At 35.7% G+C, this 15,331-nt stretch overlaps 2 protein-coding genes across 5 annotated transcripts; both read left to right on the top strand.

Annotated features, from left to right (window-relative positions):
* The first annotated feature begins 4,432 nt into the window (after positions 1 to 4,432).
* On the top strand, positions 4,433 to 4,893 carry LOC147520954 (uncharacterized). The gene has a single exon (XM_086592479.1). It carries the CDS (start codon positions 4,509 to 4,511, stop codon positions 4,701 to 4,703), a length of 195 nt encoding a protein of 64 aa, XP_086448605.1. The 5' UTR covers positions 4,433 to 4,508; the 3' UTR covers positions 4,704 to 4,893.
* Positions 4,894 to 8,808: 3,915 nt separating this feature from the next.
* On the top strand, positions 8,809 to 15,205 carry LOC147520953 (ACT domain-containing protein ACR3-like). Of its 4 annotated transcripts, none has more exons than XM_086592478.1 (8): positions 8,809 to 9,174; positions 10,640 to 10,746; positions 10,864 to 10,909; positions 12,000 to 12,114; positions 12,628 to 12,695; positions 12,781 to 13,446; positions 14,458 to 14,562; positions 14,647 to 15,205. In XM_086592478.1, exons 2-8 carry the CDS (start codon positions 10,673 to 10,675, stop codon positions 15,016 to 15,018), a joined length of 1,446 nt encoding a protein of 481 aa, XP_086448604.1. In that variant the 5' UTR covers positions 8,809 to 9,174; positions 10,640 to 10,672; the 3' UTR covers positions 15,019 to 15,205. The 4 variants fall into 4 exon arrangements, with proteins under 4 accessions (XP_086448604.1, XP_086448603.1, XP_086448601.1 ...); XM_086592477.1 differs by having other exon boundaries at positions 10,620 to 10,746; XM_086592475.1 differs by having other exon boundaries at positions 8,815 to 9,174; positions 10,668 to 10,746.
* The last annotated feature ends 126 nt before the right edge of the window (positions 15,206 to 15,331 follow it).

The following is a 15,331-nucleotide window of genomic DNA, read 5'->3' as shown; positions in this document are numbered from 1 at the left end:
GCCGAGCTTCATCAAGTTCGTTTGTTACACAAGTTATAATATAAGCTCAAACTTGGCTCATGGAAACACTATGGAAAGGAAAGGAAAGGAAAATAAGAGTGGTCCACATTTTTCATAGTTTTTAAGGCGTTTGTTTACCATGGAAAGGAAATGGGCTTTTCCATATGAAAACAAATGGAAAAGGTTTTGTGTCCTTAGCTAACCCCTGAAAATTTTGTGGAAAGAAAAGAAAAGGAAATAGATAGATATGGACTTACTACTAATACACCCATAACCCAACAATACAATTATTCATTTCCATAGCTTTTGCAAACAAACATGATTATTCTTTTCCCCAGTTTTTACTTTCCTTTTCCCAGTTTACCAAACACATACCATTTAAAATTATTTCCTTTCCATTCCATTCTATAGTGGACCACCATGCCCTAAATGAACGAGTTTGAGCCGAGCTAAACGAGCCGATCCCGAGCCGCTCGGCTCAAATTCCACCCTTACGCATAGTTTTAGTTACTCTTGTTCATGCTTGGGGTAAATTTCTCCAAAATAGATTAATTATTCAAATTTATACACTTTCTTTCCCCACAAATAATCAGGGGGTGAGAGAAACGCTTACACAAATATCATCATAAAGGATATAGTAAGCTGAGAAACTATCAATTTAGACACTTAATCCTGCAGAACAATGCCTACTCTTGTTTGTCGCGATCCTGGGCACATTCATCATTCTCAGCTGGATTGGATTCCCTAATACTAGCTTTGGCCTCAACGAGAAAAGTACGTGTGAATTAAGCATGGCAGTAACATTGATGCAAATATAAAAATGTGCATATTAGTTTGGTTATCGCCACCTTTACTTTCAATCAAAGCATTACAATTCAACTAATTTTAAACATCACATGTTTTATAAGTTTGTAAAAAGTAATGCTTATTTGACAACAACCTCCACCAGTGGTGGAGCCAGGAATTTATTCCAGGGTGAGCCGATTAGCACTATAAATTTTCAACGCATCTCAATTAGAGGGTACACATGTTTATCTTGTTTTTCTCTTTAGTTTAATATTTGATAGTCTCTCACTTTTTTAAAATGCAAACAAACAATTGTTAGTTTATTTTGTCAATTTTTAAAATCAAATCATATTATAGTTTAGGTAACGAATTTTTTTTAATTTGAAAGAACGATCATATATAACTCACACCTATTGTAATTCATAGGAGTAAACAAGATTATGAATTGCAAAGGTTAGTTCATTAATTTGTTTGTTTTGTTAATTGATAATTTCCGTAGTTAAGGTGCATCTAATTGTCTATACTCCCTATTTTTTTTTTATCATTTTTGTTTTTCTTTTGTCAGGCTATAGATCATATTCTGAACAAACTTACAGAACTACACCATCTTCAGTTGAAGCGCACGTGTGTGCAATCATAACCTATGTGCACTTGTGTTTTCAAAGCTAACTAATAAATTAAAGTACAAAATTACTTTTAGACCCTTAGCAAATCTAATTAGAGAGTAAAGACACTTGCTCTATTTTCCTTTTTATAGGTAAAGTTGACAATACAAAGAATAATAATATACTCAAGCCCTCAGGGAATGGGAAATTTCCCCGTTTTACCAAGAGTCAAGAGTGGGAAGGGTGTGGTTATTCAATTTCTTGTATTGTCACCTGTTGTCCAACCATTGGTTAGTTATTCAAAAGTGTGAGTACTGACTAATTTCTTTTTGTACCAAAACTCAGAGTGAGCCAGGGTGTACCCTGGACCCCCCTGGCTCCGCCACTGACTACCACCTATAGCTAGTAAATTCGTGGACGGTAAAAGTTCGATACAGAAATTATTCGCCTAAGATTCAAAATGTTTAACAATAATACTTTTAAATATTCGGTCCAATAAAACGCTAACGGCAAAAATATGATATATGTGTTTTAAACGGGTATAATACAAATGCACTCTTTTAAAATTCGGTTATATATTTTACATTTAAAACTTTAAAATATAAGTATATACGTTTTTATTTTTATTTTTACAATTTTATTCATGAAAAAATAATACAAATGTCAAATGTTTTGTTCTACTTACTATTACTAACATAAACAAAATTAAAAACGTACAACCAACACATCCATTCTGGTAAACAAGATTGTTTTTGAGTTTTGATCTTCAAAGCTATGGCTTCAAGAACTAAAAAATGGTGGAATCTGTTTTCTAGCTATATGGCTTAAAACCTTCAAGAACTAAACACATGTTTTTCTTATTCTTTAGTCTAAGCATTTAGGGATTCTTTTATCTTTGAGTTTTTCCGAGTATTAAAGTATATGAGTTTTCATTTCCAGTTTTCAATAAATGCCCTGTTGTTTTTTTTTTTTCAATAATTCGAACATTATTATTCGGCAATAATAAGCCCAACCCAAGAAATTCCCGTATTAAACCGCATTTTTCAAATATTCGCCGTCTTGCTCGTTTTATACAAGAATCCTTATAATACGTGAATAATTCGCAAATTAAACAGTAAATTACTAGTTATGCCACCACCATCAATTGAGATTACCAAAAACTCACCCATTTACTTAATCGAGATTAATTGGTCTATCTATAGGCTTTTTAAGAGACTCTGATTAAAACTATATGCTAAAGGACAATAGCAAGCATGTGATTTTAGCACACTATATTATGTTGTGTAAATATGTTCGTACAACTTATTTAAGCTACTTGTAATTGCATGCTAACTATACCATCTTCTTACCATTTAGCATGGAAATCATAAAGTAGTAGAAATTTTTAAAACAACATGATTTTATTTATTAGAAAAAACAAAATCATTTCTTTTGGTTAAATATTCACCCTTTTTTTGCTGGGTATAATTTCAAGGGATAATATAGATATATGAATAATAAACTACTGCCCGATATTCATGTTAATGAAGTATAAACAATAAAATGTGTTATTTATAAACCACTGATCAAATATTCTTATTATTAACATTAAAGACTAGATTGATATTTGTTTATGGGCCACCAAAAGTACCCAAAGAAAATATGGGGATCAACTCCAACTTGCAACATCTCTTGAACTCTTGAAGAACACAAAAACTGGCATATAATACTTACAAACTGAATATAATAGCATGACTACCTGTCTCAATTCAAATTCGTAAAATTCCATTACCATCATGATTACTTCATTCTCTTTTCTCCAATTTACGAAGAAAAAACTCAATCAATGTCCTAAATTGCATTGAAATCAGTAAACAAACATTGACAAACTTAAAGAGATGCACACAAAATAATAATAATAATAATAATAATATGAATTAGCTAGAGTACGTATGAATTAAGCATATGGTAGTAACATTGATGCAAATATAAAAACGTGCATATTAGTTTGGTTGTCACCACCTTCACTTTCAATCAAAGCATTACAATTCAACTAATTAATTGATGGTGGTGGTTGTTGTGGAATAAGCATTACAATTCAACTAATTTTAAACATCACATGTTTCATAAGTTTGTAAAAAGTAATGCTTATTCGACAACAACCACCACCATCAATTGAAATTACCAAAACTCACCCATTTACTTAACCGAGATTAATCGGCCTATCTATAGGCTTTTCGAGAGACTCTGATTAAAACTATGTGCTAAAGGACGATAGCAAGCATGTGATTTTAGCACGCTATATTACCATATTAACAGGGAAACTCAAGTCTAGGATGTGGAACCAATCAATGGTAAGGACTAAAGACTAAAGGAGACGAAGGTACCACGAATGAACTGGCAGAAGGGAGGGATCTCGAACACGAGACCACATGTGGTGTCTTCTCCAACGAAGCTTGGATTGGATCACTGTATAGATCGACTGTGTTGTAGGTCTGTATTCCATTATTCAGTAGTGTAACTACTCAAACACCAACACGGCCCATAGGGCCGGCCCTGGGTTGTCTATGCCTTTTCATTGGCCCAATGAAACCCCAAAATTGAGGGCCCAATTCATCTTAAAAAATGCACACTACCATGTTAAAAAAATAACAAAAACAGCGGACCAATATAAAAACCCATTTCATAAAATAGAAAAGGCCCAATTTTAGAGAGTTTGAATTGGGCCTTTTAAAAGTTAGGGCCGCCCATGAAAAACTATGGTTGGTGGGTCTGAAATTCTGAATAACGTGATCATGTTTACTATATTATTATGGTCAACGAAGTAATCCCAAAGATTCGTAGGCCCAAATAGAATTCCAAGTCAACACTTTTGCATAAAAGAAATATTAAGACTAAAATGCCCTTTCCCCACTACCACACAAGTGACATAATCCCATCTGAGAGATCTTGGAGTAAAGGGTGGAAAAGTAAATTCATTAAGGTAGGCGACCCAATGTGCAGGTGTGCCAATAAATGCCTTTGGTGTTGACCATTGATAGGCGAGAGCGCGAGAGAAAAAAATGCAACAGCAACTTTGAAAGTTTGAACGTGTTTTAAAAGCTGTGCCTGCTCTGAAAGAAAGCACAGAGGGACAAGATGCAGATTCAATTAGAGAACATAGTGGAATCGATCAAATCGAAGGTGAGATCGTTAAAGAAATCGAAGAAACCATACGTGAAAATGGATAAAAGCTCAAGCGTAAGAGTGGAGATTCGAAGCAGAAAAGCTAAGAAACTCATTGACAAAACCATGAAAGTCGCTGATCGTCCTGGAAAAAAAAGCATAACTTGATATCCATCTTCTTCACAACAGATATTTATTTAAGGTCTTTCGCTATCTCTCTGTTCAAATTATAGATAAAAAGTAGTTCGATCATGTTGTACTGAATATTTAGTTCATTTGTTAACATCAAAGTTTGATATATGTGATATGTCAACCGTAATAATTGGAATAAACCGTTATTATGAGTTGTTTCTGAATTTGTCAAGATGCTATGTTATTGCTTCTTTGATTGGAAATATTTCTTATTTGAATGTTTATATTATGTATTTACTCTTTTGGAGTTTTGGATGCATTTCTAAGATATGTAAATATTTCAGATGAAACTAAATTCGATTATATTTGCAATATAAATGTACAATTTTTAAGAATTTGAAAAAATTCGTTCAGTTTGTAAGGTAAGTGAGGTCCACTGATGAAATGTACTATGGTCTATGGTAGTGTGTTTAGAAAGTCAAAAGTCAATAATTAGAAGAGTGAATTGGCATGAATGGTCGAGGATCCAGTCAACTACTTTTAGAAAGTCAAAACACACCAAGGCCCAAAATTTCGATATCGGTTAATATAGATAAAAAAGCTGAGATATAGGATATTTAGGATATCTCGGTTTTGGTGGTTCAAAGTTTCTAAAATATCGATATCTCACCGATATATTCGGATATTCGCCGATATATATCGGATATTTCGGATATTTGAAATTTCAATATTAAGTTATTAACAATTGGTCAAAAAATTCCGATATATATCGATTATCTTGGAAATATCGATTATACGATATAAACTTTCATATCGGAAATTCGATATATATCGAAAAAAAAGGGTTCGATTATATTGGATATATATCGGAAATATCGCCATCGGTGTACCAAATTGAGATATAGAGAGATGATATCTCGAAATTTTGGGCCATGAAACACACCACCTTGAAGGAGATAAGAGAGAAGGAAAAGTGGACAACAACAACATTTTTTTCAGGGAGTTGAAATGGCGTCAAAAAGAAGTCTGACGACTTGCTGCTAGTGTGCCACCCAAATAGTAAGATGATCTCGGAAACTTGGAACAACATTAAGAATATTCCCAATGCAAGTCACTTTGAAGGGAAATAACAATTTATCACTCTAATGAACCAAAAACAATGACCCAATGCAAGGATGACACTGAGGATAGTTTTTCACTAAATAACAATGAGGTTGCATTTGTTACGAAGATAGCTGTTGAGTTGTGAACTTCGGACGTAATTATTATTATTATTATTATTATTTTATTTTTAAAATGGAAATTATATTGATAATGATAACGAATTTTATAAATAATTAGGACAAGCGTACAATACGAAAGTCCTTTCTGAATAGCAAATTCTATCCTTCTAAAAACAAACTCATTAGAACCAGTTGTCATAATGTTAATGTCCATAACTTTTTGAAGTCTCTTGAAGAGCTCAACATATTGTTGTTCTAAAAAACCAAAAGTGTCGAAACTAAACGGAATGAAACAATGCTGGTTAGCCCTGTAAGCTTCCTCATGCTTCTCCATCTTTTGTTGTTGTTGATCTTTTTTATTTTTATTTTTTGATTGATAAGTCTGTTTTAAATGAGATTAATAACTCTTTGATGCTAGCGGGGTTCGAGCCCTAGACCTCTGGTATCATCACGTAAAGGTTTTACCGACTTTGATAGTCGACACCTGCTTTCTTAGCTGCTTCTCCTACCTCAAAGTCACCATTCCCCAACCCTACCAACGGAGAAACTCCAGTTACATCAACACATGCATGTTTTCCCTCAGACCAACTATAAATCAAGACATTCGCAGGCTGAAGTGTCAATCTGCCTTCATTCGGATCAGTGAGAAAATTAACAGGAGTTTCTTTCTTCACTTATACTCTAGCCCTCCAAAATGCATCACACAAAATGTCTATAACATGATCATGCCGGTATTTAAAACCCGAAAAATATCTACAATGTGCTGCATGGTCTCCATAAGCATTTAATCTACTCATTTTGTATATAAGGCAAAGACCACCATCAAAGTACAGAGGAATCATAAGATGGTATCGGAGAATGGCACGATACTCCGATCCACCTGTGACATACGCTATCTAAGTCCCTCCATCGGAATAGCAAATAGAAAATCTTTTGCATATTCCGACTGCAAGTATCCCATGACTGCTTTCTGACGAGCAGATAACTCAAACTCCATCTCAATTTTTATTTTTTTAATACATAGAAATTTTATTGATAATGATAATGAGTTTTACAAATAATTAGGACGAACGTGCAACAAGTTGCGTTGCAAATTCTTTCTGAATGACAAATCATATCCTCCTAAATATAAACTCGTTAGAATTAGCTGTCATTACGTTGCAGTCCATAACTTTACGCAATCTCTTAAGGAGCTCAATAGCCTGTTGTGTCAATAAACCAAAAGTGTCAAAATTGAACGGAATGAAACAATGCTGGTTAACCCTACAATTTTTCTCGTGTTTGTCAATCTTCCCTGCTGCTCTATTAGTTGCTTCTCCCTTCTCCCAACTCAAAGACTCCATTCCCAAGTCATACCAATGAAGAGGCAGGCTCCAGTTACATCAACACAATGCCTCCCCTCCCCTCATTCACAACCCCTACCAATAGAGAGTTCTCAGTTGTTGTTGTTGTTGTTGTTTTTTTTTTTCCTTCTTCGTACGAGATATTTCATTTCATCCGTCATTTTTTTTTTTTTTTTTTTTTAACTTGGGATAATCAAGAGGGGATAGTTATATGTAATGTTAATGGTTGTTTTTCATGAGTAAGAAGATGTCTACGTATCTAGCACTGTGTTAGTGGGACTAGAATCAAACCACACGTAGCTCTGAAGGGTGGCTTTTATAGTTATTGAAAGTGAGTATCGGGCGCAACACGTGTACTGAAGAGTATTGATGTGCAGTCGAGATGGATCGAGATGTGTATGTGGGAGGCACGTGGATTGGCAGTTGTAGGTCTATCTGAGTTGGCATTGGGTATAATGATGGTGTTCTCTGTAATGATGATGTATGGCTGTAATGGTGCATGAATTACGACAGAAAAAACGTTTAAGGATATATTGGTAATGATGACAGTAGTAAGTGATGATGTCACGAGAAGTTGAGTGACGAGTCACTGATCTACTGAGTTATGCAAGTGTCCTGATCATATAGTGAGTGTGATGCGTGTTCGTATGTCAGGGGGTCCGCATTATGTTGAGAGAGTCGATGTGCGTGCACATCACGTGACTGATGGGATGTCCGTTATAACCAGCATCCGGATAACCTAAATTATTTATCTCATTTAAAGCAGACTTACGACTTACCAATCAAAAATAAGAATAAACAAATAAATAAATATATGTAAAAATCATCTTATAAACATTTTTTTTAGGTGAAGGTGCCCAAGTGTTATTTAACAAATTCATACTCAAATATCCTTAACAACTTTAATGTCCTATATCTTGTCATGTGCATTGGGCACTATCGCAACTGTGAGGCTTTCATTAGTTAATTCAACATTAAGACAAAGTCAGCTGGGCATACATGATATGATGATATTGCTTCATTTAAAATTGAGAAGTTCATGAATATTCAATCAGTTATTACGTACTTTATGCAAAATCATCCAAGCATAACGCCATAATGCCTACAAAACTATATAAAATAATCGCCAGAATTTATTTTTATTAAATTTTTTCAAAAAAAATTGTGTACAAAAAAGAGTGTACGAACCTATTTTTACAAGAAAATCAGTTTCAATGAAGCAGGTGGGAAATAAAGATTGAAGTATGTAGGTTGTAGGACTTGTAGGAGCCCACATTCTTTTTCATACCGGAATGGGATAGACACACAGCCTACTCTTAGACAAGTGGGCTCAAACCTACACTAAGAATAGTCCAACAGCATACCAAGAAGCCCATATAACCCAGGATCTCCTTTGTTTCCTATCTGGGCTACACGATGCTGACGTTTTCCTGCCAAACTTAACAAAAAGACGAAAACCACCATACACATTACAGGGAAAGACAACTGTGTCCCAAAGAAGGGGAAGAATCTGTCTGAACCCACGTGGTAAAACTACCTCGGACAAAAATAAAACAATAACAAACGGACACGTGGAGTCTAGCTTTTTGACGTGGCAACTGCTTAAAAGGTTGCATCACACATCGAACACAAAAGAGAGAGTGAGTGAGTCCTGCTTGTTACCTCGATTGTTATTGACTCGGGCGTTTTTTTCGCGGTTCCTTTCTTCTTCCCCGTGTTTCTCTTCTCTCTCTCCCTCTTGCAAAAACTCTCCATTTTTCTCTGTCTTTCTCTTAACTATTTCGTCGTCCTCGTTGTTGTTGTTGTTGTTGTTGTTGGGCTTTAATTATGTTCCTTCTTTCTCTTCAATATGTACGTGTGGTTAAGCCAGACTATCTTTTGGATGCGTTGATATATACCATGTGAATTACCAGTAAAACTGGTTTTTCTTTCCATATAAAGGTAAACTTTCATATCTTCTTGTAAGCTAAATGTTTTTAAGAAATCACAATGAACTTTAGCCTAAAACAATTATTCTTTCTTAACTTGTTTTAATACATGGACAAGAAGTTTAAGATTGGTTGCTGAGATGTTTTTTTTTTCTCTCCGCTTGGTTTAGTTGTGTTATTTTTTTTTTTTAAAAGTTTGCCGAGATAGATTCCTGTTTAGTTTCCAAGGAAAAAGCCGAAGGGCCTAGAACCATTTCATATTTCGATTTATTCAAGAAAATGTTTCTTGATTGAAAAATCAACTAATTGCATGTCCATGAAGAAAAATGATTATTTAATTGCTAATGGCATGAGACGGTTTAGTTTATTTTAAGTTTTAACGGTTCTTACTTCTTAGGGCTGTGATTTCTTATCCAGTAGTCTAGTACTCTAATCATCATTTTTGTTTTTCTGATGATGTCTAACAAAAATATTTGATGCCGACTTTTAAAGTACCTGAAGGGCCGGGATGTCACATGGTCGGTGAAAGTAGCTTGTACTTATTTCAGTTTCATCGTAGGAGAGGTGGGCCATACAGGGCCCAATGTAAATCTATGATTCTAAGTTTCTATCTTGGATTCTGTCCAGATTTCGTGCTATCAACATATTTTGGTAACTTTGAACATATGAAGTTGTGAAACTTATTATAATGAAATTCCTGAAAGTTGAAAATGAATTCTCCGCACCTGGGAGCTGAATTCTTACACACTCAGTTTTTTCCCTCCAAATCTTTGGCAGCCTCATACTTAGTTTGCGCAACTACTCCACAACAGCTTGAAAATTGCGGATTATGGCCTTTTGTTTCCCTCTTTTTCCTGCAAGGATTAGAAATCCTGTATGTTTGTAAAATTGTAGGTTGCAATTGAGCAAATTAAGTTAACTACTATATATGCAGCTCCAAATAGCTGAGCCTTTTCTCTTTTGCGTTTGAATGTGAGTAGAGCCGTAGAGGGGCAGTGTGTTGAGGGTGGTTGTAGGTAAGAGAGTTTTTGTATTTTTCAAAACTTTTTAGCAGATTTTGGTAAGCAACTTTATGGTATATCGTTCATGTCGATATTTTATTCAGACGAAATTTAAGTGATTTGCATGAAGTGTGAAGCCGCCCCCTATAGATTTGACCACGTGATACTATTTTGTGGTATTTAGCACGTGGGAGTAGCGTGAAAGTCTCAACTTGAACAAAAAAAATAGGGAATTTATGTTAATCGTCTTTCTTGTTTTAAAATCAGGATTCGTCTTTCTTGTTTTAAAAGAAAGTGGACATGTCGTTCTGTAATCCCTTTAGGTTCAAGGAAACCAACACGGAGGGGATAATAAAACCTTGCTGTCAATTCCCTATATTTTTGTTTATTGTTTCTTGTTGCTGGAAACTATTTGCATTTTCTCTTCCATGTATAACTGGTCTTTCTGTGTGCATAGTTCTTATGTATTGAATTTAGCTCTAGCTAAAATCAGTAAGTGTTACAGAAACAATGATGAACAGTGGGTACAAACCGTACTTAAATGCCGAATTTGAAGCACTCATTGAAAGAATCCATCCTCCTAGGTATTTTCTTCTGAATGTTAAACATATTAGTAATGCACTAATGCTGCAGCGTTTGTATTCCCTTCCTTATCTACTTGTCCCTTGGGTACACCATTTTAATATTTGCAATGCCTGCAGCGTTTCTATTGACAACGAGACGTGTAAAGAGTGCACTCTTGTAAAGGTACTATTCTTTTGTCTAATCTATTTATTGTTTTGTTTGTACTATTTATATGTATGTGAATTGTGAAGGTTCTTAAAAGAACAATTTGTTGTTTAATTATTTATATTTAAAACCTTAATGGATGCCAATCTAGTTATGGATAATTCATGTAGATAAGCAGAGCACTAATGAAATAGAAATAGTGTTAGGGGAAGTGGTGATTGAGTCAGAGATTTTCTATGGTTGATAAAGAAAGGTGAGTTGTCCTTTTCAGAAAAAAGTTGAACAAACTTCATTTTCATGGGTGCTAAAAGAAAGGAGATAGAAAACCAAACAAAAAGGTGGGGTGGGATGAATTGAAGGATTTTAGAAGCTGATGGTGGTGATCTTTGTAGGCTTTAGAGATCTGATTCCTGTCTTAGGGTACTAAAGAAAAAGACCGACCTAATTATATTATTTAGTTGCGAGCAGAACTGCATATTGACCCTAGCCTGCTAGGCTGCTATTGTTTTTTGCATTGTCCTTGCATGTGGGCTCCCACTTGTGTTCTTTTTTCCTGCTCCATTCATCCATGGTATCTGCCTAAGTTGTGCTTTCTTCATACCTACTCAGTACTCGTGACTCCCAAAGTCCCAATATATTTTAGATAATTCGACACAACGGAAAAGAAAATAGTTAAATCCAAATTCAGGAATATCGTTAGGAAGTATTGTTAGATCAGTCTGAACATGCAATTTGTGTATGATACACATCATTCTAGTTTTATCGAATGATTGCCACAAGAGTGTTGAAAATTTAAAACACATTTATTTTTCTCCATTGATGGAAGTTTTGGGTTCTTACTTCCCTACAAATTATCACAATCAATCAGTTAGTCGCTCCGTTTGTATTGTCTCCGCCAGTTCCAAGCACACACACATCATATCATACTCCATGTGCATTATTTGACATTTGAGTATACTGTGCTTTCGTTGTCCAACTGACCTCTATACTCCATGTGCATTATGTGACATTTGAGTATACTGTGCTTTCGTTGTCCAACTGACCTCTAACCAAAGCTCATCAACAACAATATGGTGAACGATTGATATAAAATGATGTGTTTGTGTAGGTTGATAGCGCCAACAGACATGGAATTTTGCTGGAGATGGTTCAGGTTCTAACAGATCTTGACCTTATTATCTCCAAATCCTATATTTGCTCTGATGGTGGATGGTTCATGGATGGTAAGTCTCTCTCTTATTCCATCAAAATGAAAAACTAAGATGCTATAAACCCAATTTGAAAAATGCGTATAGATCAGTCCACTTAAATATCACAAACAATAACAATAGAACAATATCTCTAGTAGGTCATGTCAAATATTATACATTTATTTATGCCAGTGTTCATCTACCTATTTCTTGAAAACTACTTTTCTCCAATTATTAAATTGTACTCACCAGAGCTGACGGCAAATTACTTTTGGCTTCCACTTACTGCTATCAGTTCAACTTAAAGTTAAAAATGTACGCTCCCTTACATAAGCAAAGTTGCAAACAACTTGCACGGTTTGACTCACGTCATTGAAGCCGAGTCACAAACCCCTTTGCAAGTTCCTCATATCCATCAGTTCATCAGTGCTGAAAAGCTTCAGTGACACAGAGCTAACTTTTACTTACTTTGTAACTGACATGACTTATTCATGACGTGCTTCTTATTGTCGCCTATGGGCTTTCCCCCTTTACTTTGGTGCTCAGTGTTTCACGTGACGGACCAACTTGGGAACAAACTAACTGACGAGCATCTAATCCATTACATCCAACAGGTGAATATTTATGTATTTCTTTAAACACTTTTACATGTACTGTAATACTTTTGCTCCGTGCCTTGAGTTTTTTGCTCTTTGATAGGCACTGTGTGCTGGAAAGAAGGGAGCTAAAGCTAAAGCAAAATCCAAAGAGGCGCAAAGAGGGAATTTAGTGGACCCAATCCACGTACCAACCGATCAGCTTAATGTATTTGAGATGACGGTAACGGATAGACCAGGCCTCCTATCGGAGGTATCAGCTGTCATAGTGGAACTCGGCCTCCGGGTAGTGTCTGCAGTTTCATGGACACATAACACGCGTGCTGCATGCATAATGTATTTGATTGATGACTCTATCCGAGGGCCCATCACAGATCCAGATAGACTTTCATATGCGGAGGAGCAGCTTGTGAACGTGGTTGGCGCCCATCATTATATAGGTGAGAGGAGGAGGGTGAGTTTGAGCGCCCCGGAGATGGGAAGGACACACACAGAACGGAGACTACACCAGCTGATGTACGCTGATAGGGACTATGACTTGTGTTGTTGTGGTGATGAGGATGGTAAAAGAAAGGCTACTAGCAGCTGTAGCACTTGCTGCGGGGTCCAAGTATCAATAGAAAGCTGTAATGAGAGAGGATATTCGGTAGTGAACGTGACAAGTAGGGATCGTCCAAAGCTTCTTTTCGACACTGTTTGTACGTTAACCGACATGAAATACGTGGTCTTCCATGCGTCTGTCAGCTCCCAAGGCTCCCTTGCTGCCCAGGTAAAATTATGTAAAAACAACATTCTTAGAACCATTCTTTTTATGCGCCATTCTTTTTATGTATACTTTATGCGCCATTCTTTTATAATGCCCGAAAGTCAAAAAAATTCTGAATGTTAAAAGAGTAGTTAATTGTACATGAAAAGAGTCCATATGACTAATTTTGAGAAAAAGTAACTCAGGAGGAAGCAATTCTTTTTTAGTAACTCACATAGATAAATTCCACCGTTAAGTAACCCACCTACAATTTCAATTTTAGTACAAGACAAAATAAGTTGGCTTGGCTTTTTTTTTTTTTTTTTTTTTTTTTACCCATTCCGTGTTATTATAGATGTAAAGTATACATTTTTTTTTTTAAATATTAGTTTCGCCCATCGGTGTTATGTTTATAAAACAAATAAATTTGGTGATTGTTCATACCCAAATAGATGAACATACCTCATACACTATATTGTTGTATGAATAATAATTGTTCATATCGTAAATATGTATGATCATTGATTGTTCATACTCCAATATAATAGATTCTTACTAATCATACATTGTACGTGTTGAGGTATGAATAATGATTATGCATAGCTCATGTTGAAGTATGAACTGTGATTGTTCATACAGACATTGATTGTTCATACCTCATGTTTGAAGTATAAACAGTGTTGAACAATGATTGTTCATACTCTAATATGTGTTTTTACTGATTATGTATTATATTGAGGTATGAACAATGATTGTTCATACCTAACAATACTCCAAATAGGTATAAACAATCATTGTTAATACTATATACACCGGGTCGTTTCGGTTGAGTTAGGTTGGGGCGTCAAGAGTATATTTATCTTTCATCTACCCGAGCCATTTTTTATTTCGCGTTGATATTTCATCTGCCTGGTCATTATGAGTGATTAAAAAAAAAGTGGGGTTGAGAGTTACTTTTCCGGCATTTTGTCCAAGAGAGTCACTCACCACTTTACTTTATTCTTACTCTTAGTGAATGTTCTATTTTGAAAACAGGAATACTACATACGTCATATGGATGGATGCGTTTTGGATACTGAAGGCGAGAAGCAAAGGGTTATGAAGTGCTTAGTAGCTGCTATTGAGCGGAGAGTTTCCCATGTTTGTCTCCCCTTAACACTTTGTTGATTTTGTAATGCTTAGCGTCCTGACCGAGTCAACTAATATAACCCTTGCTAGTTGCAGGGACTGAGATTGGATGTGTGCACTCAGAACAAGGTGGGATTGCTATCAGACATCTCTAGGGTGTTCAGGGAGAGTGGAATGTCAGTGTCAAGAGCAGATCTTGGTACACATGGTGATCAGGCTATTGGGTCGTTTTATGTCACAGATTCATCAGGCAACCACATAGACCCAAAGACAGTGGACCTAGTGAGAAACGAGATTGGGGAAAAAGTACTGAAGGTAAACAAATCATCAGTCTGGGACAGCGAACGTTACGCATCTAGCAGCACCCGTAGCCGTGTAGAGGACAGATCAGAAAGATCCTCATTAGGCAGCATACTATGGTCTCAGCTTGAGCGTTTCTCCAGCAATTTTGGCCCCATAAGATCCTAAGATGAAAATCCCCAACCATCATCGGGTACTCTGTAGATCCTCAGCTAGCTCAACATAGTCTCCATACGTAGGGACTAGATGATTCGGCAATCAAGTTGTAGATAGTGTATGTAGTCTGTCGATTCTCTTGCAACAACAATTGTATATAGCTGTATTTTTACCTAAGACACAAGTTCTTCTGTGATCATCGATTTGTCAACCACTTTAGTAATCAAATGTTTCCTCGCCACCCCCACCCGCTTTTTTTTTTTAACTTTGTGTATCTGAGATCCTACTTACGTTTATTAAGACCATGACTGTTTAACAGATTCCC

Source organism: Coptis chinensis, chromosome 2 (genome assembly GCF_015680905.1).
Source record: "Coptis chinensis isolate HL-2020 chromosome 2, ASM1568090v1, whole genome shotgun sequence".
Taxonomy (NCBI): Eukaryota; Viridiplantae; Streptophyta; class Magnoliopsida; order Ranunculales; family Ranunculaceae; genus Coptis; species Coptis chinensis.
The sequence above is the reverse complement of the archived record's forward strand: the minus strand, read 5'-3'. Positions and strand labels throughout refer to the sequence as shown.